This window comes from Hippocampus zosterae, chromosome 18, assembly GCF_025434085.1.
Source record: "Hippocampus zosterae strain Florida chromosome 18, ASM2543408v3, whole genome shotgun sequence".
NCBI classification, from domain to species: Eukaryota; Metazoa; Chordata; class Actinopteri; order Syngnathiformes; family Syngnathidae; genus Hippocampus; species Hippocampus zosterae.
The window spans coordinates 10405292-10433001 of record NC_067468.1 but is presented as its reverse complement, the minus strand read 5'-3'; the positions used below and the strand labels follow the sequence as shown (position 1 = coordinate 10433001).

At 43.3% G+C, this 27710-nt stretch overlaps 1 protein-coding gene and 1 long non-coding RNA gene across 2 annotated transcripts in view; both read right to left on the bottom strand.

The window, feature by feature from the left end:
* The window catches only part of itga1 (integrin, alpha 1), a 32115-nt gene extending 12961 nt beyond the window's left edge, over nucleotides 1-19154 (bottom strand). Inside the window, exons 1-11 of the mRNA XM_052050575.1 lie at nucleotides 18991-19154; nucleotides 18854-18906; nucleotides 7180-7300; nucleotides 5918-6027; nucleotides 4378-4466; nucleotides 3427-3541; nucleotides 3206-3333; nucleotides 2801-2949; nucleotides 2470-2620; nucleotides 1668-1842; nucleotides 1522-1595 (exon numbers count right to left, since the gene is read on the bottom strand). Of these exons, the coding sequence (XP_051906535.1) occupies nucleotides 1522-1595; nucleotides 1668-1842; nucleotides 2470-2620; nucleotides 2801-2949; nucleotides 3206-3333; nucleotides 3427-3541; nucleotides 4378-4466; nucleotides 5918-6027; nucleotides 7180-7300; nucleotides 18854-18899 (1158 nt within the window). The 5' untranslated portion in view covers nucleotides 18900-18906; nucleotides 18991-19154. The remainder of the gene's footprint in view (nucleotides 1-1521; nucleotides 1596-1667; nucleotides 1843-2469; nucleotides 2621-2800; nucleotides 2950-3205; nucleotides 3334-3426; nucleotides 3542-4377; nucleotides 4467-5917; nucleotides 6028-7179; nucleotides 7301-18853; nucleotides 18907-18990) is intronic.
* A 5033-nt stretch (nucleotides 19155-24187) lies between these two features.
* On the bottom strand, nucleotides 24188-27693 carry LOC127591152 (uncharacterized). The gene is made up of 3 exons (XR_007959824.1): nucleotides 26877-27693; nucleotides 26586-26740; nucleotides 24188-25462 (listed from the first exon to the last, which is right to left on the bottom strand). It is a non-coding gene; the product is annotated as an uncharacterized LOC127591152 (long non-coding RNA).
* Between the last annotated feature and the right edge of the window lie 17 nt (nucleotides 27694-27710).

Below are 27710 nucleotides of genomic sequence, written 5' to 3'. Positions count from 1 at the left end.
TGAGACGGAGAGGAAGTAAAGGGAGTGAGGAAGCAAAGTCGAGACAGTGAAGCTGTGTCCGGGGCCAAGCCACAGCTTTAGAAGGGAGAAAAAAAAAAACTTTTCCAGAATTTTTTTCAATTTTTTTTTCTGGGAAAAAGTCATCAAAATTTCCAGGGAAATTATGTCATATTTTTGAGCAAATAGTTGGTTATTTAAAAAAAAAAGGTTTCTACTTCCATAAAAATCATGTGTATATGTTAAAGAACATAGGAATAAGATTTTTTTTTAGAAAAATGCAAAAGAATTGCTAGTATTGTATTTTGTAAAAAACATATAAATACAATTCTGATGTAAAAAGCAAGGGTTTGGGGATTTTTTTTCGAGAAAAAAATTATCTTTTCTGGAAAGAAATTACATTTTCTTGGCCAAAATAAAGTCATCTATTTTAGAGAAAAAGATTTATGCATTTGGGGAAAAAAAGTTTAAAATTTTGGAAAACAAAAGTTGTATGTTTTGGAGAATTAAAAAAAATACAGTATATCTGGCAGCAAAATGCAATATATTTTCAAAAGATTTTTTTTTTCCTTGATTTTCTTAAGAACGAAAAAAATTCCATTTGAGAGTAGACTGAAGCCAGCAACAAAACGGAGCGCTGCAGCAAAGTGGAGATTGGAAGTATCATGAATTTCCTTCTCCATTGGATCACATTTTCCATGAAATCTCCCAAACCGAATATCTGAAACGTTCTATCATGTCAAACTTGATTCTTTCCTAACATGGGTCTTTTCAACAAACTGATGAAGCAGTGTCGGTTTCATGTGTACTTACAGTCCTAAATATAACCAGCGTGTTTGGTGTACAGGAAAGATGTTTGTCTAACAGGAAGGGCTGGGAAAACAGGCGGTAATTAAATAAATCAGGATGCTCCTTCTATCCGTGACTGTTGAAGTCGGGGCCCTCACGCATCAACAAGAAGAGCAAATCAGTTTGTTTGCCGTCACTGAGACGAGTCACACGTGGATAGAGAGACAGCGAGAGCACGAGAAAAACATACAACGCATGATCAGGGACGTGATCAACTTGAGGGTCAGGATGCGTACAAGAGGCACCAGAGGGAAGCTGACTGTTTTGAAACACAAATACAGTCGGGAACGGCTAATGAATGAACCCGGGAGGCATGTGAACCAGCAGAAAGTTGGTGCGCTCCTTAAGCCGCCGCCTGATTTCACATCCCGCGCCTTTTCATGTTTGGACAATTGTACAAAATGCCATCAGGGCACGGACTTGACGGGAAGACACAGACGTTCTTGTTTCCGGAAGCGTCAATCGGCAGAGGAGGATCCCCAAAGGCTAGACGATGTACCAGAGATAACCCTTGTGTCCGAGTTCACCGCTTGAGTCATCAGATAAAAACTTCACGGCCATAGAAACAACGCTGTCACGATAGTCCATTACTCTGGTTCTATCGCTAATGCTTTTAACTCTGGTTGAATTGATCAGTTTCATAGAGGAACCCACAACAAGTTATTATGGACTTACTTTGGAAGCATGAGCGCTAAACCCAGCTTGCGACATTTCCATGTCAAAGGATGAGGTGAAATTGCCTGTCGTAGCTGTGGGGAGAGAGAGAAAAAAAATGGAAGGACTGGACGGTGTGTTGACATCCATCATGTATCTTCGATTACCTTCCAGGGCAAAGATCTTGCTGCCCAGCGCGTCCACAATGGTCAAAAGAGCTAACTCGTCCGACACGTTAAAGAAGTGGTCGCGTAGGGGCAGACTGGAAATGGATGCGATCTCCTTGATGAACTTCTGCACTTCCTCCGCGCTCTTATTCTGTCGGTTGTAGTCGCCCAGAACCTGGAGACCAGAACATGTGAGCCTTAGAAAAAAAAATTGAAAATTTCTACACATCGCTTATTTACAACACATTAATGTAAACTAGGATAGGTTACCTCAAGGGCAAACTGGATTTTTTTTCACCACTTTTCAGTCAAAACATGATTTTAATGTAAGCTAGTACCTTAAACATAAAGGCTAAACTAGACTAACTAGCTGCTAGCTAGACTTTGGGACAGGTTTCTCGTCAAAACAAGGCGCAAGACGCAACGTAAGGCAGATTAGGCTAACTAGCTCGTAACTGGACTTGCTGATCATTTTCATCATAATAAGATTGAATCGTATTTAGCCTTCGCTAACTTGTTCAAAGACTTTTTAAAAAATATTTTCCAATAATAATATTTTGATGTAAACAAGGTGAAAAGGTGAAACTAGCTACCCTGAGAGTAGAGTTTTTGCTGCCTTACAGTCAAAACAAGACCTTAACGTAAGATAGGTTTGGCAACTACCTGCTAGCTATCTTTTGACTGTGTGCTTTGGTCATTTTTGACAGGACAAATTGTCTAATTTCGCAAACGGAATATTTATCGTAACTGCCCAACCAGTGTTTCTTGTAAAACAAGAAGAGAAAAAGCCATTTCTACCTACAGCGATGCCAAACCTCTCGATGCCATCCTCCTCGCAGTCTTTGATGACCGGCTTGAGGTTGTGAAAGTCATGCGACTCTCCGTCGGTCACGATCACCATTACTTTCTTGACGCCAGGTCGCGCGCCTCTCTCCGGCATGAATGCCTCCCTCCTAGAAAGCCGGGAAAAGAAAAGGTTACTTTCGTACCATTTTGGAATCTTGGATAGTGAGTGTGCTGTCTGTCTTTAAAGAGCACTTGGATGTAATTGCCAAGGCTCGGAAATTATGATTAGTGTGTCGTGACTCACAGGCGACCGCCATGAGCTCAGAGAAAGCTCTTTGGCGTGGTACCTGGCAGTGTCGATGCCCAGGAAGGTCATTGTTTTGAAGCCGGTCTGTTGCGGGAGCTCGCGTACGAAATCTAGCAGGTCGGCGGTGTTGTCGAACTGGCTCAGGTTGACACGGTGGGTTACCGTCTCGCCATAGGACACGATGCCCACCTGGGAAAACACCAAAGAAATGCTCATTTTCCCCCTAGTTCTCTTCTCTGCTTCGATGTCGCGTCTGCAGGCTGTCGAGGATGTGGTCTTGGATTCGGATGATGACTTTCCAGATGACTTACCAGAGTTTCCCCTCTGGAAAAGTCTACATGCTGAGAGCCAAATCAATGAAAGTGTAATAAAAATAACACAATTTGCAGGCTTAGAGTAGACAAAAAAAGGAGCAGCTGCATTCAAGAGCTCCAGTAAAACTGACTTGTGAAAGTTTGGGTCCAATTTGAATGTTCTCGATGAAGCGGACCAGGAAATCGGTGATGCTGGTCCATGGGTAGATGCTGTTGGAGCCATCCAGGACGATCACGATGTCCAGCTCCTTAGAACACTCTGGAAGAAAAATACAATCTTCACTTTGAGAGGGAAGAATTGGGAATAAAACGCTAGGGTCTTTGGAGCGTACTGGGAGGGGGCATCGCATACCTTGAACGCCCGGCGCCACCGAGTTGAGAACTTGGAAGGACGAGCTAACATTGGCACAAACCCCTGAGATGTACTGCTGCTGACCACACATGTAGCCATACTGAGGACCGCACGCCTACAGACACACACCCACCCACCCACAAAGTTGGCGCATGACAAGCAAAACACAGTTGAACTGAACAAATATTCTAATTACAGTATGTTATTAGTAAAAAAACTACAATTATTGCTGGTTCCTGGAAAATATGTTTGGTGTTATTTGTGTTTTTTTCCAACATAGTGGGATTTATATGTCTTACCTGCGGAAAAAAAAAGTTTGCCTTTGAACAATTTAGTAGGATTCTGTAGGATAAATTGTGTTATTTGTAAAAAAATAATAATTAAAAAAATAAAATAAAATCAAAGCTATAGTTTTCAGGTCAATCAACACTCATTCAGTGGCAGCGATTTTCACATTGTTCTTTATCCGCCGATGTGAAAAAATGTAAACGAGATGAAAAATGGGCAATGAATTAGTTTTTTTTCTTTTTCTCCCACCAATTTAAAAAAAACTGTTAAATAATTTTGAAGCACATCATACAGAAAAAATTACAGAATGACAATACAGATTCTAATTCCAAGTAAGCCGATAATAAAACTGCCATGATGTAGTTAACGTTTTTTTTTTCCAAATAACAAATAATATTGAATGACAATCGTCTGTACGTGATGTCGTGAGAACTGAGTGCACGATGAAACAATAAAGTTTGTGAGTTCATCGCTATAAAAAGTGCAGTCGTAGCAGTTTCACATTTGATTCACAGCATCCTGTCACATTCCCAGAGCAAGCCGAGCAAAATAGGGAGCGTCCAGCCTGAAGTTCCCACAGTGAAGTGCAAAGGTCTCGTGAACACGCTTTTATTCATGGTATAGAAATTTCACGTACGTACGGTACGGGACTGGGCTGCTTACCAAGAATCCACCGCCGGGGTTGGCCACAAGTGTGGTTCCCATGGTCATGTTCTCCTTGACTTCGTGTAAATTGGGAACGGTGGTGTTTTCTGCAAGAAACGCAGAAGAATAAGCAAGAGTGTGCACGTGGGAAAAGCAGCTGGACAAACTCCGCCATTTCCATTTTCCCAGAGGAACAGAGAGCCTCATCGTGTCCTTCATTACACACCGACGACGGGTCGTGTGGCTAAATATAAAATTGTACGAGGGGCAAGTGCTTTTGTGCCCCACTAGGTTTAAAAACAACAACACTTTTTTCATTGCTAGACAAGTGACAAATTCTGCCTAGCAACAAGTAAAAATAAAGAAGAAAAAAAACTTGTGCTCTACAACCTACCTAGCATGATGTAACCACACAAACATGTGACGTTACAACGAAAAATAATCTGAGCAATTTAAATAAACGTTGGGGGCTTTGCGGCCTATAAATTATGCCTTGCATCACATGACACAGGAAAACCATGACCAGGAAAAGCTTTGCATTTCTGTCAAGCTAAATAGGCGACAAATTATTATTTTTTTTAAACTGGGGCACAAACGATTGTGCCCTATAAATGACAAGGAACAACATTATTGATGCATTTCGGTTGACCTAAGCAGCTGCTGTATCTTTTCCCATGTAAAAAGCGCTCTGTAAACATTCTACTTGCACATTAGAGAGACGTAGAGGGAGGCCTCTCCATTGCTAAGCAATTACAACATGTGGCTAATGTTAGCATGCTGTTATAAAACGTTTCATTTCAGTTTCGGAATCTGCCTCCTATTCGTATTTTCCGAAGAGACCCCCTCCCCACCCAAAAAAGGAAGTCTGCTTGGAAGTGACTTGCTGTCTGATTGCTGACATGACCATTTCTTTTCGTTCCTTTTTTTTTTTTTTTAAATCCAAGAAGAGGACGTGCACAAACAAAACAGGAAGAACATAGCAGCTTGTTCACATTCGGTGGCTTCCTCTGTGCTACAAACAAATTTTAATGAAGGATGCAGGATGATGCAGAGAAGGCAAGAGTGAGCTCGAAATTTGGCAAACCTGCGCATATTCGTGATACCAGAATGGGAGGACGCGGTGGTCCACAACCGTGCGTTTCTATATGTCTGTTAAAATTTTAAATTGTGCAACAATAGTTTACTTCATTGCATGAAAATAAATTGGCATAAGTGCGACAAAATCAAAAGTTGAATCACCCTAAGAGAACTAAACTGCAATATCTCTAGAAGATATAACATCTTCATGGCTGTAACATAATTTACGACACTAAAGTGGTGCGAAGGATAGGTGAGGAGGTTGCCCACTGCTGGCGTCGACAAACCCCTGCAGGCCTCGCAGGACTGCTGGCCAAGAGCTATTTTATTTTTATCTCTTTAATGAAGCTGTGTAATTGCATGGAGCGCCCATTAAGTCCACGTTTGTTTACTCTGATGGGCTTTGCTTCCCATCAGCCAGAGACACTTGTGTACACACACACACACGCACACACACACACGGTGTAAGGGTCTTTCTTACCTGGGAGCTCCAGTTTCACACACGTGCTGTTCCCCCTGCCCACAGGACACTTGTAGACGTCACCAGTTCGTTTCGCTGGCTGGCCCGATAGCGGGGATCCAATCAGAACCCTACATTTGGGAAAAAAAAATTATAAATACATTTTTGGGTCTTGATGTTGCCAACCAAGTGTTTCAGAGCTGCCATAACAAGCACAATCTTTCTTTTAGGATGGGAATTGTCGTTTTGCCACCGTAAGAGTCATTATTTGGTTTATGGGTCTCGTTATAATAACCCGTAGAATTATCGGGTGTATCATAAAACGTATGACAGTCATGGGCACATGACTTCTGCATGTGTCAGCTGGACCACGTGACCCGCTGTGTAAACTGATGCTAAAACGGAGCCGCTCTTCGTGTAAGCACCGCCGCTTATTAACATTCCTGTGCTCTAATGAGGCCTGAAAGTCCAAAAGCTGTCAGGAAAACAGACACACACACGCACACACACACATACACACAAGTTCATGTCGTGTTAGCATCTTTTGATGCAACAAAATTATATATATTATATAATACATTGAAATATTTCGAAAAACAAAACTCAGATGTTGCGAGACTAAAGTTAGGTCAAGTATAAACTGTATTAGTTTGTTGGAGACGTCCAAAGGTCGTCATGGCAACCTGCTGCATCACCTCTAACAGCTCCTTTCAAACGTTATCAACACGTGCCGCCGACGCATCTTCTGCAAATGTTTTCCATCAATCCCCACTTCATGTCTTTCCTCGTCATCGGCACTCCCACCACTGCTCGGACTTCTTTGACTGATTACGTTTAAAAAAAAAAAAGTTATCTGGAAGAGGCGGATGAAGAGCAGGGTGCCCAGACGTTGTTGGCCCGATTAGCGCAGAATGAATTGCTTGAACTCATTTCCCATGACTTTGATAAGGCGAGACAGCGGCAGGTACGGAACAGACAGAAAAGCCAAACACTAATCTCGTTCGACTCGCTTTGTACATGCTCAGTATGTACGGTTGAATCACTCCTCTTCATAAATCATGACTAAATTAAATTCAATATGAATCACTATTATGACTAAATCACTGGTAAAACGAGATAATTTACATTGGAAATCACCTTGAATTGAAGAAAAAAGTATATAGTTCAAAGTAAAATAAACACATTTTTACAAATGTAAAATCCCCCCTCCCGTCCTCAAAAAGGGGAAATAAATAAATAACTGGCATCGTTGAGACAAATCTTTTGAGTGAATCCAGTCTCACCATTTGCCTTCGCTGTTTTCAAACTGCTGGACGGTGTAGCCAAACATGTCCTCCAGCGGGCCAGTGAAGGACAAGCCGTTCTTCTGGTCCACGTTGAAAGATGACACACACACCAGTAGCGCTGTGTGTTGGGGAAGGGGGGGGGGAGAAAAAAACAAAAAGCTTTTAGACATACAATCGATTCAAAAAGTCGTCTGATGAAATACATGAACAAATCCTCAAATGCGAGACTATCGAGTAATAAACAATCATCGAGACATACATACTGAAAATAAATGTATGGGTCCTAAAATTAGTTAATTAAGAAAATCTTTATTAGTTTTCCGCATACACTTTGTTGTCCGAAGCACTTATAAATGTGTTCAAATGAAAATTTCGAATGACTCGAGCCACAAAGTCAACTGGACATACAGTAGCTCCTGTTGTAGTCATAAGCTGCAGGAATGAACTGATTGAACCAAAGCGCACGCACACATTAATGTGGTGTCATTTCAGAGGACACATAAGGAATGTCGAGCATCACTGCGAACCACCCCCCCCCTGCCTCCCCCCTCAACTTGTCTGACCTGCGAGACAAAGACTTCTTCTCTCCGCCGAATGCCATCGCAGAGGCGGCGTATGAAATGGGATGAATCATTGTGAGCACACCACAAAGGCGCCATTTATTGTACGTATCTGCTGGGCAATAATGAATCCATCTAGTGTAACGTGACCGCGACTTTGTGGGGAGGAGAGGGCAAGCCGGAAGGGTCAAAAAGAGACAACACGAGCGGCGGATGACAAAACCTGGAGACGACGTATAAACATGTAGCGGCTGGCTGGAAAGCAAAAGTTTTACGTAACAGCTGGAGTGAAGGGCGTTTCCCTCCAACAGGCTCACCTGTTCCGGGTTTATGTATTGAAGGACTGCCGAGCTGCCGAGTCTCTTGTCTGATTATTGACCTTGCTCGCCGTTGCGCTTCATGTGATGTATTCTCGACCTCTCGATATCTTTCAAAGTTCGCTCTCGTTTTGTCACAGAACTTTAAATATTTTCATGATACCTTTTTAGCGATCTCGATCTTTGGTTTCGCGTAATTGGAGTTGCGATATTTTGTTTGTGTATTCTCGGTAGTCTCTTGTACATTGCCTTTGCAAGCGCTTTGTGGTTTATGCGGGGGCGGAGGCGTTCCTGTCTCCTTGTGACCAGCGATTAGAGTTTGCACTTTTTCGGGGCGCTTTCATGCAATAAATATTTTTTATCGCACTTTGTCTGAGCCTGCATTCCTGGGATCCAAGGATGAGCAAATACCACTGATACCGTGTGATCCTGTTCAAGTTTACAGTGAGTCAACTTTGTCTTGCGCGCCGAATTCATCGCTCAACGTTCAATGAACATTTCATGGTGAGCTACGCACGTTATGTGCAGACTGAAGTGCGTGAGCAACATGTGATGAGGTCGCCTCTCGCCGCCATAAACAATCCACCCGCACAAACAAACTGCCTTCACTGGAGTTTATAGAACATGACTCTTATTTTTATGTTCCCTTCTGGTGGGATAAGGAAATCATAGCCAAGATATATTCTCCACTAGGTTCCTCCTGGTTTCCCTTCTCTGCTCCCTCTGTCCCAGAGCGGCTCCATTTCCTCCTCCTCTTAACCTGATTATATACGTCCTTTTAAATTGACAGGTGCACTCTCGCACACTCTGCCGAGTCAAGATGGCCTCGGGCCAGCCGGTCCTTCTCAAACGGTGAGCTCAAGCGCGGTTCAAAGCTGTACCACACATGATTACAACACGTCGCAGTCAGCTGTATTTGGTGGCGTCTCGCGTCTATTTTTGTGAGTCTGGCTAATGTACTCTGCTGGAAAACTAATAAGCGTGGTGGCCTCTTTAGCGATGGAAATGGCCTCATGGAATTGCCCTCTGGGGCTTGTGTTATTCAAGTTGTCCAGTACAGTTGGCAAGCAAAAAGTGTGTGTGGGGGGGTTAGCCAGCGACTTGCAAACGACAAAACAAGGCACGCTTCCATCGTATGATAATGTGCGCCGCGAGAGTGTGCCTGCTGCTCACAGTGCAATTTGCATTCTATGAGTGAGCAAAATGTGGCTTGGTCGTTTGGCTAACATGAATGGCTAGTTGATTTGTCAGTCTGTCAATGTCAATTAGTAGGTCTACTCGGTTAGTTCATTGATTTGAAGGTCAGTCATAGGGTCTGTTGACGGGTTCCAGTACAGTACTTGGTTCCGCGGTTTACTTGATCGATCGGTTATTTATTTGATCGTTTGGCAAATGTGCCGTTGTTAGCATTTGGCCACAAAAGTTGCGAGCATGACTCATGAGAAGATATCGGCAAAATTCGGTAGGAACAGGATGACTCGACATTCACGACAGTCTATCAATACGTCAACACACAGATCTGTTCGCAGTGTGATAAGAAAGACCGGACGATAACCACGCTAACGAGATAATGCCAATCTAATGACAGGCTTCGGTACCATAAAGCTAAGCTATTAAAAAACAAACTACTTTGCTGTAATTGGCTGGTGTTGTCGGACTTGCGGTTTTAAAAGCAGATTTGGAGCCTGCTGGGTTGAGGCATAAAATACAGGCAGTCCAATTACATTAACTTTCAAGGTTCGTCCCACATCCAAAGATGGCGGAGCAGTTGAAAGGTGGGCTTTTCTGAGCTTTTGGAGAGAGATGGTAAACAGAAACACTGAATAATCTGCCTCGCTATAGAAATGTTGGATATAAAAGGCTCTAAAATAAAAGCCAGAAGGCTCAGCTGCAAGTCTGTTTTTGGTCAAACGTCCATGTGGACCTGATTGACGCTGGCACCGTGTCAGCTAGCAAGAACATGCCATAAAACGCTGCCCCCTCACAATGACGCGGCTTCGTGGACGATGACTCCTTCAAAGTTAACATTCCGAACGGTACGAGCCAGAAGCGTAGACCAGCACCTGTCGGACATTCAAAGGGGCGGCGGAGGTAAAATTTGGAGGAGATGCCAACAGGATATCGGAGCATTTGCGCAATTGTCGGTTTGCTACTGCTATATGAGGCTTCCGCAGAGGAGTGCAAAGTTTACACCAGGTTGCTCAAGATGTTATTTGCTTCACTTAAACTGTGTGTGGCTATTAGCGCTGCTCTTATTGAATTAACACTTTTCATTTCATATCATTATCATTAGATGCTCATGCTAAATGCTCCATTTTCACCGGTTAGCGCCATGCAAAGGCCATCCAAACCTTAAGTGAATTTGGCCCGTACATTTTTGTGAGGAAAAACATTAAAATATATGCAAGGATAAATGTGTAAAAAAATAAAATAAAAAAAGAATATGAGGATTAAATGTGTAACTGATGATGAGAATGCAATTATGGGGCGAAGATTTTGATAAATGTTGCTTGTTTGCACAGAAGGCTGGTGACACCTTAAAATAAAAATAAAAAAGTGTATGTGGTGCATCTGAGATTTTTTTTCCCCCCAACATATGCTTGCCTCAAACATCGTAAGACATGTAGGCACAGCCTCCAGCCACGACGAAGGTATGAGCCGCAAATATTTCCAGATTTCCTTCTGCTCTTTTATCCTGATCTTATTTTATCCCCTGTTGGCCTGCACTGTCCATCCCTTTATTCTTTTTTTTCTCTCTTTGTATTTTAACGTTTCACATTCTTCCCATATTGTTCCGTTCCAGCCCCCACGCTTTTCCGCCAAACTTCGGACCGGGTCCGTTCATATTTGTGGGCCTTGGCGCGCGGCCACGACGGGGCTTGTTCGCATGGACCCACGTGGCTGCGTTCCAGCCCGGTTGATTTGATAAGGGAGAGAAGAGCAGGCGGAATTGGTGGAAAACAATACGAGTTTTTCCATTGTGGGGATGAGAAGATAAAGGCTGAGAATGGAAAGAGTTGGCATTGCAACAAAGTCAAAAGTAAGCTATTTTATGTACGCTCATAAAAGCTCTTCGAATGTTCCGAATGCCTTTGCTATTAACGCCATGTTAACGCGGTAGCTAAACAGAGTTGTCAAAATACTGCTGTAGGTTTGACGAGGCGCAGTTGGACAACTACAATAATAAACATATTGATCAGCCACTCGCTAAAATTGTATCACGGTAACGTGATTCACTATACGGGTTTTACCTTTGTTTGTGAGGATACCGGCATGATAAAAAAAAGTTGCAAGTTTCTTGTAAATCACTTCTTTTTGTCTGTACTCTTTCTACGGAATTCTCCTCGAACGAAACATCTGCATTGATGCCACACTGTCGCCCTCTACAGGACCGGATGAATAAGAAGCCACATTTGAAGTTGGATTTGGGCCGTTGTTATACTGAACAAGCTATTTTTCACCTTCCATGATGGGAACATTCACCCCACCCCAAGGACTATCATCCATCTCCCTGCCACCTCTCTCATTCATCTCTGTCCATCCAAACTTTCTTCTTTTCATCCCTCATTTATAGAGCATCGGTGTCACATTCCACAATGTGTTCAACTTCCAGATGTATTCTCTCTACTGGACGACAAAACCAGCGAAAAACCCACGCATGACATCATCGCCGGCTTCCCCCTCCTCAACACACCCATCCCAGAGCTTTGGATGCCCCCCGGCCCCCACAAAATCCCCCCTTTTTTTTAAATAACAAATGCTGCTAAATATGCTAATGGCGACAGTTTGAATGTCCACAGAGGAGTTGGAATGATTGAGGATGGGAGTGGGAGGATTATGTGTGTGTGTGGGGGGCTTCAAACTAAAAATATACACATACGCAGACGTACACACCCGAGGGTCACACAATGACCTTCCCGCCAGAATCAATAAGCAACACACATGAAGACTCGCAGCAAGCGGAGTGGCTAAACTCACACTTCTTACATCACAGGAAGCTTGTTTGGAATTTAAAAAAAAAAAAAAAAAAAAGGGGACCTCAAGTAAACTCACATCATCAAAGCGATGTAATGACTACATACAACAGACGGAATAATGAGGTCTCACAGCGAAATAGCAGGCTTTGTAAATTAGAAGTGCGACACCAAAAATAAATGGGTTGCAGTCAAATGGACGCCAGGCGCGGACATTTCTCACTCGCGCACGCTAATCAAAGAGTTAACTTCCTTGCTAAACTAAAATTTGGATGTTTCATTTGTGATACCTCAGTACATTCCGACAACAAACTCGCTAACCAAAACAGCAGCACAAGAATAGTTGCGGTCCTCTGGGGTGTTAGGAAATTGTTTTGCGAGTTCACCAGCAAGTGCATTTGAACTTGGTTGCCAACCAAAACAGCAGCACCTATGGGCACCATCAGCACCTAACAAAACACGACAATGTGTGGTGGCATGGAACTAAAGAACGCAAAATAGTCTCAAAGATGAATTGCAGATGGCAATTAGCATAAAAGTTTGACTCTGATGCATCACGTAGCGTTGGACAAGCGACTTGTGTGTTCCGTCTCACCTCTTGACATTTCGGCGCATTTTTATGGACTCAATTAAAAGTGAGAAAAGGGCGCGGTCCAAACGTTAACGCCGGAACCCAACGCAGGAATTTAATGGCCTCGAACCGCACCGCTTTTCACGAGCGCCCACCATCGCTCAGTTAACTGCCAGCGTTCAGTGTAAAGCAGAACCAACCTGGGAAACGTCGGCATTTTTTTCAGCCCGATCATGCGCGCTTGGATTGTTTCCGATGGGGAAACGAATTCAGAGGGTCCGACATAAAGTCCATGGCGTCCGCATTGGAACCTGATGGCTTCAACGTGGGTCTGCTTGTGTGCGGCATGACCTTTCAGTAGAAGATAAGACCTATGGAAGCTCACAGAGCGCCATGTTGCACCTTCACGGGCGTTTTTGCTTGCCCGGAGGTTGCTTTGAGGGGTATCGCTTTCCCGACCAAAGTGAGCGTGCGCGTGCATGTACGCGCGTGCGTTGTTGTTGAACGGATTAACGTTAAAGGCCTAGTGCGAGCCCGTGTTTGCTTTTGGGGATCAGAGGCCACTTGGATAAAGATTAAGTTCTTCAAGCAAACACTTCATGGGGATAATGAAGGGGGATCTCATGATAATGAGGGGGCAAACTGTCAGTCACCGATTTCACTCGCTTGGGTTCGCTTGCCGTCAATGTGTCTGTCAAGATGCTGTCAATCGACTGGCAAATGGTCCTGCGCAGAATGAACATTAGCGGTGTGCTTAAACTTACGCCATTGCAGTTACGGTCAATAAGGTATGAAATTAGGTCATGGTCTACTGTGGTTTGACACGTTTTTTTTCAGGCAAGCCTGAGAAACAACAGATGATTCAGTGGAATATAACTTCCTGCTTGCATGCATGCTTTTCTGCAGGTGTACACATTTCTTGTCTTGTCAATCTTTTAGACACTATAGTGCAGCGGTCCCCAACAATTTTTGTCGCACGGAACGGTTTAATGTCAGACAATATTTTCAGGGACCGAACTTTCAGGCCGAATAAATACAACAAAATAATATGATGTGGCCTGCATGAAAACTGTGGTATTTTCTAAACCTCACAATAAACACGACTCATGACACGAGGAACGTCCCATCTAGCCGCAAACAGTCTCTGATCGCTATGATAACTTTTAAACGTGCCTTCGAAATAAGATACGGCGCAAATACAAAGTGCATGAAAAATACGACTCATCATCGCCGCATATTATGCAGAGTGGGCTTGGTGCGTGGGAATCTTCTGTTGAGATAAATCCGTATTTTAAATCGGATTTCTGATACTGTTTATTAAATGTAGAATTCTTTTTCTTGAAAGTCGAAAGGCTGCGCCTTTCCAAAGACGTTTGTTTTTTTACTCATTTTGCTAGCCTCTGGGTTTCATTTTAGCGGTAACCTATCACGTGACTGAGAAGTGGGCCTTGACCTGGATCAAGAGTGACATACTGCAGACAGATGTAATAGAGGATCCGGTTAATATTTCAAAATAAAACGTCTTTCCGATTATGAAATGAATAAAACAGAAGTAAGGTAAATAATTTATTCTTTCTGTGCGGCCCGGCACCAAATGACCCACAGACCGGTGTTGGTCCACGGCCCTGGTTTTGGGGACCGGTGCTATCGTGGATGTCTTTGTTAATAGCCAGAAGTCAGACTTTTACTAATCGCAAATGAAATAGAAAAAGGCGCACCACCGCAATTATCTTTGTACACCTATACACCTTTTGGACGTCTTTTTGCAACAAGTGCCTGACGACTTTCAGTTCCTCCACATCGGGAGGGCTGTGATGAAGGTGTTTAAAATAGTGCTTCTCAAACTCAAGCCAGATAGCTGTTGCTTGGTGCTTGGCATGATATTTTGCAATAAATCATGACTGGTGCGCTGTTTTTAGAACGCTCCAGGTGAAAATATGACCATCAACTTTTTCCATACATTCCGATGGCATTTAAAATGTTTGATTGTTGCCGTGGAGTTCTTTATCTGTTAACCGAAGCCCCTAATGGGGAAAAAGGTTCCCCATCCTTGATTTACAGGCTTGTTTCCTTGTATTCACGCCCTTTCGATTCTCTGAGAAATGAAATGAAACACTCACTCTGCTCGAAGAATAGAAAAAACTCAACAAAGACATTGTGCTATTCAGCCACAAAATGCAGCGACAGAACCTCAAGATAAGAGCACTAAGCTGACTAAGCGACGGCTGAGCTTGAAAGGAAACACTAATAAGTCACTTTAGTCTGCGTCCAGCAAGTAATGACGGCCATTAACAGGGGCAGAATATTGACTAACTATCAGCAGAAGAGGTTAAGCGCCCAGTCGGGTGTCACATGACCAAACGTCAATCGTGTAAAAGACTGACGGCGACTGCGGTTGTGAATTATTTAAGGTGTTTGCACAATCCGGAGAAGAAAAAAAAAACTCTTGATGAGGTGGTTTTAAGCATGCGTGCATACTGTGAAAACTCGCACCTGCGCGCCATCGAGGTAGCAGCGCTTTTGTTTCAAATACGAGGTGTTACCAACAAATCGTAGTTCATGCACTCGCTGCAAGAAAGGTGCCAATGCATACGATTGTAAGGGGTCGAATTTATTCGTCTACGAGTGGACTTTAACATTCTACATCAACTTTTAAAGCTTAAAGTTCACTCACTGCTAATCACGTGGTTTTGGCTTGACACAACATTTTTGTCTTGTCCAACAAAAAAGATGACAACTTTCAATATCTTGGTGCAGTAAAAGAAAAAAAAAAGAAACCAACAGACTAGCATTCGGTGGTTGTGGTTGAGAATAGTGCTTAGCTTCGCTGGCTTTGGCTAATTCGATTTCCATTCATTCATTCATTTTCCTAACCGCTTGATCCTCACTAGGGTCGCGGGGGGTGCTGGAGCCTATCCCAGCTGTCTCCGGGCAGTAGGCGGGGGACACCCTGAATCGGTTGCCAGCCAATCGCAGGGCACACAGAGACGAACAACCATTCACACTCACACTCACACCTAGGGACAATTTAGAGTGTTCAATCAGCCTGCCATGCATATTTTTGGAATGTGGGAGGAAACCGGAGCACCCGGAGAAAACCCACACAGGCCCGGGGAGAACATGCAAACTCCACACAGGGAGGAGGAGGGAGGAGCTGGAATCGAACCCGGTACCTCTGCACTGTGAAGCCGACGTGCTAACCACTGGACTACCGATTTCCACTGGTTTTAAAATATTCCCTCCATTGATGTTGACTACAAGAATGAAGCGTTCTTTTTCTAAAGAGGGAGAGTTCAGACCTAGATAGAGGGTTACCAAAGAGGGACTGGGGGTGGCCTGGCCACCCCTGGTCACCACGTAGCTCCGCCCCTGGCGTCATCGACGAGTCAACTTCAGCTCAACTTTCATGACATAGTCAATGACAAAAGTTAGCATTAGGCCTAGAAATTGAGTTAGGTGTTCGATTTTAGGTTAGTATTAGATGTAGAGTTGGATTTATGAATTGGGTTTGTGTTAACAAGAGTTGAAATCATTCGATGTTCAGCTGGTTTGTTGTGCTTCCAGAATGTAAGCGAAAGGTCTGTCTGGATTTGCTAAGCGTGCCACAGCGATGAAGGCGAGAGGTGAAAGCACAATGATTTGAACATCCAGTTTCCTGTGTTTGTGTGTTTGTTTTCTTTGTTTATTGCAGCCTTTGCAATTTGAAAATGCCATTCTACTACGTCGCAAATGATTATTCGAATTCAATTACAGCATCGTTGACTCCAAGATGGTTACATGGGCGTTACAAGTCTTTACTCTGCGACCCCGCTTGAACATGAGCTGATTGAAGCCAGATGTGTATTCCTTTAGCCTCCTTTCCTTTAGTCCTGTCCAAACTCAAACCACCTGTAACCCCCCCCCCCCCCCCACACCGCCTCCACAGCCCTAGAGATTAAACGCTTGTCACTACAATAACCTCAAGGGTGGGGAAACGAGGGCGGGGGGGTGGAGCGGCTATTTGGTGTAGGGCGGCATGGGATTGTAGTTTCTAATGCAGGTGAGGTCACAGCGGAGCAATCTTTAGCGCACGCTAACAGCTTTAAGTACAACCAGATTCATACAAGAACAATCAGCGTGAAGGTGCACAAACGGCACCGAGGTCACGAGTGGGGAGGCATCAGTGGGAGGTGGCTGGGGGAAGTAATGATTTGCCGCATGAGCTTTTGCACAGAACATTTTATTTTTGTACCAGTCTAATGGTCGTCACAAGTGGGCAATTTGATACTGAAGAAGGACATGGTTGGTTTGTTTGGTGATGTCATCGTCCTCATGGGGAGGTTGATATCCAACATACTTCATTACCCCCACCCCCAAACGTGATCTACGTGGACACAACTGAAGGGAATCGCCACCACATGCATCATCTCACAAGCTTTTAGTAAACTGGAAAACAGGCTTGAGAGGGAGAACACGGTAGTGGTTCGCCTGTCTGTCTCTCATTTCTGAGGTACAGGCTTCGACTACCGTCTCCCGCACTTCCTCTGAGGAATTTGAATGTTTTGGTTCTGCCGTGCAATTTGGTGATTCCGGTTTTGTTCTTCTTTCCAATTTAAATTGTATCGAACTTATTTTTTTAAAGCCCCATCTAGTGGTCGAAGGTGGAATTACACCACCTCAATATACAGAAGAGCGAGATAAAAATAGAGTTGACTGTACATTTTTAAAAAAAAGATCGAGAGGTTTACTCTCCCCCATTTTTTGCCACCAAAGTCTTTGGTGAATTTAAAAAACGTCATAGTTCATAGTTGCAAACAATTGACTCGAGACCAGTCCAATGCGTACGCCACTTCTCGAATATGCCTTTTTCTTTGCCGTTATCGATCATTCTATTTATCAATCAGTTCAGCCTGGAGCTGATGGACTTGCCGCTCCCAAAGTGATAAAACATGCTCTCTTGGGTTTAGATCAGGCCAGTGATTTGGTCCAGGAAAAATTATGTCAGAGGAAGATCACAGAAAGCACTTAGTCAGCGTTCAAATTGGGTCGCTCGGATCACGTCATATGCCTGACAGCCACAAAAAAGGCATATTTTCACGATGAATTAAACATTATAGCCATCAATAACACCCATTCAATTTTTTTTTTTTTTTTTGTGATTAGCTTCATTTGTTTCACGGGTAATCTGAAGCCTATTTCTAGCCACTTGCAGGGCACCCATAAACAAACAAGTATTCACATTGACACCAATAGACAATTTAGAGTCAATACAGAACCTAAGGGATGTTTTTGGAGGGAGAAAGCCAGAGTAGCCTGAAAAAAAAAAAAAAAACCACGAGAACATGGAAAACTCCAAAGCTGAGATTCAAACCCCGACCCACAGAACATTTCCTTTACGGAAAACATGATATTGCTGATTTTACATGCCGACGGATGCGAGCAGGGAGTGAGTCACATGTTGGGACGCTGCACAAGTAGTTCGCATGGCAACGGCAAAGCTTTATTTTTAATTTTTTTCCAATGGGGTGTAAACACTGCTGCACTGTTATAACTTTGACTTCTATTGCCGTCAATGGCAGTGAATGAGTTAAAAACACTTTTTTTTTCATTTAATTTTCAAGAGGGAAATTTGATAACCAATAAGGATTTTTTTAAGCCAATGCAGATTCAGATATTTGGCAGAATAAAAGATGGAGAAATCTAGAGTGCTGCTCGTGCTAATTAATAGCTGTCGCGCTAACTAGCTGCCAGTTGGCGAGAGTTTATTATGTTAAAAATGGAAATCTGAAACCTTATAAAACGAGTGTTTATAAGAGATTTAAATGATTTAAATTTGGAAATTTAGGAGCCTGGAACTCCATTCACTTGACACAAAATCTGTGGGGGTGACCCGTAATGGGGCGTGCGCAGCCGTGCAAAGAACTTATGCTATGCTGACAAAACTCACACCAACTTAGTGTTCATGACACATTTTTCAATTGAATTTTTTGGGCAATAAGTCACATTACTTCAGGGGGAAGAATTGTTTTATGATGGGCTAATTTTTCTATCATGAAGGAAAGTGACTATTTTCGACTTAATTGTGAAACTAACATTTCATTCTGTAGGAAATAAAATAAGTCGATATGTGCTAAAATTGCTGAATGACACTACGGATGACAACATGGATCTTGTGAGACACCACCAACGTGTGGTTTAATGATCTTGGAGTCGTTGGAGAAGGATGCCTGGTAGCAATTATTTTATTAAGTACCGTAATAATGAACTCACCAGCGAGCACAGCTGTCGCGGGAGGGCAACTTGAAGTCCCCGGCATCTCGACTCTGTCCACAAAAATAAGAACAAAAAAACGGACTGTTGTTATTTATTATTCCGCTGACTTTCGTGGCTCGACCGCATGCACCCACCAGTCCTCCCCAAAAAGACTGAAACGGTCCTCAGCGTGATGAGCTCTAGTCCATCGTGCGTCTGCCTATGCTCTGAGCGTCTGAGCGTCTGCAGCAGCATGAGGGGGAAGAAGAGGAAGAGGAAGGAGGAGGAGGAGGAGAAGGAGGGATGTTCTCTCGCAAGTGGGACCCTACTTGGGGTGGGGGGGGGGGGGGGTTGCTTGGTCTGCCGTCGGAGCATGGGAAATTCTTACTAGTGCCAGGAAGTGAACATTTACACCACCATTCTGTCTGACAGCTGGGCCTAAAGCGCATTCGCTTCAATAGCAATACAATAACATACACAGGGTGGCATGAACGCTAAACGTGCAGCGGAATCTCCAAGGTTCAATTGCACCCCCCCCCCCCTCCCAGTGGAAATTATGGAAAGAGAATTTCTCCGCTCTGTGGTGAAACTGTGCCCGATCGTCAAAGCTTTATGAACTACACTTGTGGATTTGTATTAACCGCTGGCGGAAACTAGTAAAATGGCACTCTAAAGTATGGTACGTTACAAAAACATAGACAGTCACGACATTATGAAATATTATGTCAGGATTGAACAGTTTGTGCATCATTATTTAATGGTATAATCCAATTTCTTGCGCCGCTTACTCTGGTGGGCCCGCCTTGGCCAGCAGGAGGCAATATAATGCAGACACCAACGAAGAAATGTCTTACGATTGCAAGTCAGTCATTATCCAGTACCAGCTAATTCTGGACCAAGTCAGAAAAGACGTATAAAAACGTCTTTGGAAGTGAATGAGTTAAGTTGCTGTCATATTTGCCTTTTTTTTTTAAAGAGAGGATAAAGAGTGTATGCCTGTCAGTCATGTGTTGCTCCACCGTTTGTGTGCTGTTTTTAGTTTCTTGACTCGTTTTGCCATTCATGACATCAGTTTATTCACCTTTTTTTCTGCATTCCAACACGGTAAATCCTTCCTGTCCCGCGGATATCTCACACATTTGTCCACACTTCTACCCCGAGACGTACTTTTCACGCACGTCAAGTGATGTTTTTCTCCCTCGCCCTCGGAAAACAACATTGGTGTCGATTCTAATGCGTCCGCTCCATCTGCGGAAGAGCATTAGGTGTGGACAAGATAACGAGTCCTCATCTCATTGGAGCGAACACTTTCTTGGAATATCCCGAAAACCGTTTCTGCTTTCTAACAAAGACAACAACAAAAAAAATCCTTTTGAGGGCAGATTTATTTTGACGCAGTCCAACGGGGGGGAATCTTGACTTGCTCATTTCTGCCCTACGAGGGGACATCTATCTCTGGAGAACACGCCAGGAATTTGTAATGTACACAGCAACGGAATGGCTGTGCCGTGTTTACGTCAATGGCAGAGAAGCGGTAACGCGCTATATAAGGCGCGGGGAAAATCGCACGGACGGCTAAAAATGGTATGACAAGTGGATCGGCGAAGCTATTAATCCACAAAATGTGAAGTCCGATACAAATTGAAGGCAACGGGTGAAGAGAAACGGCAGCAGGCAGATTACAGATGGACGCTGATCGTCATGAGCAACGATTACCGTTTAAAAACATTTTTTAAACGCTTTTTCAAACTATGGCGGTGACTTTTTCCCGCAAAATACACTTTTTAGTGTAGGTTATGTCTTTATCATGATCAGAAATTATACATTCATAGCATGACAATGTCATTTTTACAAACGTGTCAAATTTTTCTCTGATGGTATTTGGACTTTATGAGAGTAAAATCGCTTTACTGTCGTACTTTTTTTTTTTTTCGTCCAAGCAATTCCCGAACAATCTTGCACTATATTTTTGAAGAAACATTATTGCCGTGGCATTTTCACTGTAGACAGCAGCTTACAGCTCCGTTAAGACCATGTTCACTCGAATACGACAGAACATCATCACCTCTTTAACGGACCACCAACATTGTAAGCGGATACTTGCGTTCTCATGGTCGCGTTAGCGGCCTGACTTTGTGATGCCACTGGGGGCGAACAAGCAAGTCCTGTGTTGAGTCGGCGTGACAGAAAGCAGCCCCCCCCCCTCTTCGCCGATGCTTTTAATGCCAACATTAACCAGACCAAGATAAGCGAGAGGAGAGGAACGTCGCTCCACTTCACCCTTGGTAACCTCTACTTTTGATCAACCACTCATTCCAAACCAACTGGGATGATTTTTTTACAGTATTTGTGTGGATGCTGCTTTTGTACGATCATACAGATCGGTACCAAACAGATGAAACTAGCGGGATGGAACTAGCAGACCAAAAAGGTGAAAAGTGGGTTTCTTGAGAAGTCTCTGCAAAAATGTGACTCATGGACTGAAGGAGTCATTATGACATCAATGGAACCGTCCGCAAGCACCACAGATTCACAATTGAGCAACTTGTCTTGTATGAAAACAGGAAGTACAGTTATAAGGGTAAAAAGGGACCAAGTCCTACTATGAAGAGCGAAAATCGGAGAGCAATGGATGCCAAAAGGTTTCTCATAGCTTGTAGTTGCTGCAATGCTAACTGATTTTTTTCAGAATTTTCCAAAATGTTGGATATAGTGTTCTCTTTTACTCTTTGGGACTTCGTCATGAAGATCGAAAATCTGTGTGTGATTGATGAACCCTTCCAGACACCCCGAAAAAGGTTTATGATTGCCTATTGCCACCACTAAATGGTGGCATCAAGTTGCCATAAGATGCTGCCTAAGCAAAACATTTGATATCGGTACATAGCTAAACCGAAAGATCGTAAATCCGAAAATTCAAATCCGATCCCTCGCCTCTTCATTTCTAGACTCTTTTGATTCAAACATGGAAACAAGCGGGTAAAAATTAGCCGGCCAGCTTCAAAGTCGAATTCTAATCCCCCCCCCAAACCCGCCCATGAGGGCCGCTGACATACAAGAGTCCAAAACATATGGGCATCAATTTATGGGATCAATCGACTATTTGTGGCTGGCTGTCAGGATGCGGCGCTTGACCGAATGAAGGGGCAGCGTCGGGTCTCGACCTCTTTGACTCTGTCAACACTGACTCGGGGCTTCGGTTACATCCTGGATGCTGACAAATAAGGAAAGTCCCCCGTCGCTTTCCACAAAAGCCGTGAATCATTTGTCTGCAGTCGGCACGGACGAGCATGCACATCTCCCTTTTGTTTGATAGCGGATGTGAGGGATAATCGGGCATTGTTGCTTCCCCGCGGCCGTCCCTGACATGTTATCGAACGTCATTTCATAAGATGACGGAAAGCAGGCACAATTTACAGTGGTGCGTCAAATTATGATTTGAAATCCTTTTGTCACCATCAATGGTATATATCAGATCGGTTTTCACACGTTGCACTTAACTGAAATTGCGGGAATCTGTTCCAGGGGCGTGCAAGTGGGGGCTCGCATCTACAGAAATACAAGTTTACTTCCCGTCCGTATTGACGTTATTCGCGCAATATTACAACTTTTGTGTGCAACACTGCTGATTTATTTTACAACCTCCCTCATCGGATGATGACTTTCTTGGATTTTTATGACTTTATTTTTACAAATTCGTCACACTTTTTTCATCCAACGTTCCTCATATGAGGTGCCGATTTTCATTCTCCTGGGTGTGTTCCTTTTTTGGATGTGGAAAAAGGTACACATTGATTTTTCCCAACGATGTGCGGAAGTGAGCCGATGTGTCTTTTAAGTCACAAAAAAACGTCATTCTCAATTTCTTGTGCCATACTGACTTCACAACTAACCATAAAAAGGGAGTGAATGAAGGAAGTGATTTCACAAGGAACCACTCCCTTGTCCTTTGCTAACCGGATTACATTTACGAGCCTAACAATGGCCGCGACATGACTTGGCGGAATCAAATGTTTATGACCCCCCACCCCCCCCAAAAAAAGAACTACACGGTGTGTTCCACGTTTGGTCCCCCTCCTTGAAAGCAACACCGTCAGAGGAGGCTCTTCAGGAAAGACTCAAATTTCAGGTGACATGAATCATGAATTGTCGTGTAGCAGTGATATCATTTAAAAGAGGAAGTAACCAAAAAAAAAAATAACGTACAAACATATGTTCTATGCACCCCCCACTAGTCCAAACATGGAATTGTGATTAATATTGTGTTTATGGAATATGAATTAAGCAAAAAATAGGTGAGCCGTGATAGTCTTTGCCTTCAGGTGCATGTGTTTGCGTTTTTTTTTAATGCAATAAATCAGTAACATTGTTTAATATCATTCCAAAAATGCCCCTGGAGAGCTGACGCTCTCACAAAATGTATTGAAAAAAAGAAAAAAAAGATGGTAAAAAAAATGTCCCTAAATTGTGACATCCAATCATAGTATCAATCAATGTTTCAATAGTATTCTAAAAAATGTGTTCGTACAGAGATGGGCCTCGCTCCCAACTCCCCCATCTCATCTGCAACTAGGACTCCAGTTACACATCAATTGGAAAATAAAGAACCCATATTCCAAAAACTTTTGGAGGAAAATAAAGGCCTAGCCCCAAATAGACTCCTCTGCTCCCCTACTGCTGAATAAATAAACAGCCACGGACATAATACCAATTTCATTTGACATCAGTTAATAGTATCCAAAAATGTGTTTGCACAAATAAAGGCCTCGCCCCTAATTAAAAAAAACAAAAAAACACTTCTCATCCGCAGTTGAGTAAATAAATCCTCAAACGCCCCCAGACATTACTGCAGGCTCACCAACATGAATAGTAACACACCAGTAATGCTCTATATTACTCGAAAATGAGGCTCTCACACACACACACAAACACACACAAACAGTATATTACTCCATATGGTGAGAGGCAGTGGGGTGCAAACACAGTTGTCTCCGTGAAGCACGGGCGCGCTGCAACACATTCTTGGCGTGTCAAAGCCGCCATCAGGACTGCAAGGAGATCATATTCCCCAATGTCACATGCCGTGACATCTGGCGTCGGCGTGTTTTTTCACGACAAGATGCTTTGTACAGCAGCAAGGCATATGCGCACGCTGGTTCCCTCCAGAAGTCAACCTCCGATCCCCCCCCCCAAAGTGCTTCTTTATCAAGTCGTTTTTATGAACAGCGCAGCATGATTTACAAAGCAGGGTTTACGATCAGTTGCACTCACGAGTAGTGTCACTGGAGAGTCTAAAGCAAAGGTGTCAAAGTCAAGGCCCGGGGGCCAGATATGGCCCGCCACATGATCAAGCTGTCAAGTTCCATGATGCTTGCTAAAGTCTGAACCAAAATTTCAAATTGTCATATGTAATCCACAATAACGGTGATTATTTTTTACTTCTGATTTTAAAACTAGTTATCCATCAGTTTGTTGTGGAGGTGATTAAACATTTATATGGTTTCCCAAAATTCATAACGGCCCTCGAAGGGAAACCGTAACAATGATGTGTCGCGAGACAAAAATGGGTTTGACACCCCCTAGTCTAAAGTGTAGACAAAACTAAACGTCAATTGACATTATAAACCTCCTGTTACATCTTTAATAGCAGTGATATGGGTCAAAATGACCGAGGGCATCTTTAGTCATCGTAAAGCACCTTTCGTTTTCATTCATACCTCCATTACGACCCATTTCTGCAAAAGTAACCATTTTCATCAAGCCAAGAAGAAGAAGATTCAAATGAACCTGCCCCAAAAATTGTTTACATGCCATCATGAACTCCGTGATGAACTATTTCATTGCACATATCTGGAATGAAGCATTTTCGCAACACCCACCAACCCATTAAGTTCATGCTAACATCTATTGCTAAGGGGCATTACAAACTAATGTTGAACAGGTTGAGTTTGGCTTCCTTTGACAGGTCTCAAGAGGTGCACGTTAAATCGAGAAGGCACCGAATGAGGGAGGTTCACATGACCCCCTCCACCCCCCCGGGGGCTCATTGAGTGTGAGTGTGCGTGCATGTGTGTGTGCGTCTCTCGTCTTTGAGCCCTCAAGCGCTCCCCCTTTGGTAAGCAGATGGCGATTGAGATCAAAAAGGTCTTCATGCTCCCCTCATCGAATTTGCTTTGACTTCTCAACCTATCGAATCACATGTTTGAGAGGTCTGAACATCCCTCGGTGCACACTAAACTAATCATCTGCTCAGGATTAAAGCATTTTCCCCAAATAAAAGACTCCCTCAAATGGACAATTATAACATACAGATAATATTGTTCATTTCATTTTTAACGTGTTGGTAAAAATACAGGCCTTCCCCCAAATAAACACATCTTATAACCACTGCTGATTCATTGTGCACAGAAACCCGAACAAAATAGCGTCACACGAACACGTCCGGTTGTTGCTTGACTTGACTTCGCTTTCTCTATTCGCATTATTGTATCTGTACACGTGCGTCTGTGCACCCGCGAACATGAAACATGGCAAAGACGTGTGTGCATTACATATGTGTTACGATCCTCACCGGCGGCACGCAGTCCCTGCGGAGCGGTCCCATTGTTCAAGACTTCCTGCCAAGTCCTAAGAGGAGGGGAACAGAGGAAAGGGAGGATCACAGGAAAAAAATATTTTTAAAGTAAAAACACTCAAAGTGATCTGACTGTAATGAAAAATGCAACAAATCTTGCGAATCTGTATTGAATTATATTTGAGAATAACTCAACAAATGGGACAATTACCTAATTCAGTCAATGGGGCGAAGGTGGGGTGGGGGTGTCCACCATCCCCATTGACTGATCAGTGAACTTGATACATGACATTCAATGCTCGCATTGTCTCAGCTGCGAGTCGTAAAATGACTTTATTCAGTCGTTACCATCGGCTCATTGTGGTGTTTATTATTCGTGTCGCCTTCAATGGCGTGAAGTCAAAGCACTTCCCTTGATTGTGCAGCAGCTGTTGGCCGAGACCACGTTTGGTCTGCGAACTCAAAAAAAAAAAAATCAACCTCAACTTGCTGATGCTCGCAAGACACTGGCAAATCTCACAGGAATTGAAATTAGCCAGATGAAAAGATTAATTTTTACATTTTCTTTGGCTTTTTTCGCCATACTTATTATGTAATGTGGTTTTGTCTGTGATCGTTAAGTTCACAGTTTTGTTTTAATGTCTTGACATTAATTGTAGTCAACTCTGGTTTTCTTTTATACAAACGTTAAGAATGTTGACTGGTGTGGGAAAAAAATCACACAGATCCAGTTGGACCATTGATGCTTTCCTGCATTGAGTCCTTAACGGGTCCTTGAATGCACCATAAGCTTCATCGCACAGAACTTCCAATCCACCGTTCGAAAATCATTCGTGGAAGAAAAACCTGCATATTTAAGCCTTTATTCCGCCACTGCCTTCTTTTCCATTCTCGTTATTACCACACGCTATGGGAAATTAGGGGTGCTGTTTGGACCCAACATACGATTCCGACTCTGCTTTATCTCAACGTTCACTTTTTGACTATCATTCACAATTAAACATAATTATGGTCCCACTCTCCAGCTCCGCACACTGTTTTCAGCTATTTTGAGATTCTCTAATTCACTTACAGCGGGGAAATGGTAAGCAAGGCTCTCTCATTCTCTCTCCTTGGGGTGTTGTCTTAAAAGAGTGATCGAATGTACTTGTGTGTTTGTGCGTGTGCGTGACTTACATAGAAAGGGTGCACCAGGGGTCAAGCCTTTTGCCCACTCCTGAGACAGGAAATGGCTCCAATATGGGCGGCCTCTGACAAAGCTCAAGGGAGCCATTGCGGCCTCTTCGTCCACACCAGATCTCCATCGCCATCAGAGGGAGCGCAGATGACCCCTAAGTGAAAAATACAGATGTTCTGCTCAGCTCATTTGAAACCATAGACGCCCTGCTGGGCTTCACTGGGATATCAAGTTTAATTCAAGGTGTCAGGGAGGACACGAAGAGGGGCGTCCTTTTTTTCCCTTTTTACCTTTATTTAATTGTCCATCCGTCAACCATTATCTGAACTGCTTATCTCAGAAATGTCTTTCGAGATTGCTGGCACGTGACTCCAGCCTTCCTCATGTCTGGGCAATGGGGTAATAGGGGGGGGGGTGGAATATGGCATATTTGTCCACAAAAAAAGGGGGGGAAAAACTTGGTTGGACTCCAAATTGAGCCAATGCGAGGTGGAGGACATTTCTTTGGAGGTTACTCTCTGCGTCATCCCAGGTGGTGGAGTGTTGCCAATTAATGAACTAACTGATGAAGAGTGACACCTAATCACGTTATAGACAAAAGGCGCACGTCACCATGAGTCGGAAAAGCATAAAAATATGAAACAACGCTAACAAAGACAACAAGACTTAAGAATGAATGTCCCATCAGCTTCATGGGGAAGCAGCTGCGAAGAATTGCGGAAGAGAAATTATTCCAAAGAAGCATACTGCCACCATGTGGTCAAAATGAGTTAATACATGCTGCAGGTTACAAAGAGGCATTTTGTTGCTTGTTTGAATTACATAAGCGTGGCGATAAACAAAAGGACAATTAGTCTCTATCGTAATCTGGGGTAATAAGCGACTGATGGTTAATAATGTTTCTTTTTAATCTCCTTTACATTCGTGCCGCACTTGTTTGGTAGAATGTTGTAAAGTTAGTCATAGTGAACGCAAAAAGACCGCGGGTCAAAGTGTTTAGCAATTTAACAGCTGTAAAAGTGAAGTCATTCAATATATTTTCTTTCATAATTTTCATTGCATTACGTCGCTGAAGGCAACAAGTTCAGGTTCCGTACGTGCTCGCATTCAACAACGTCAACCCC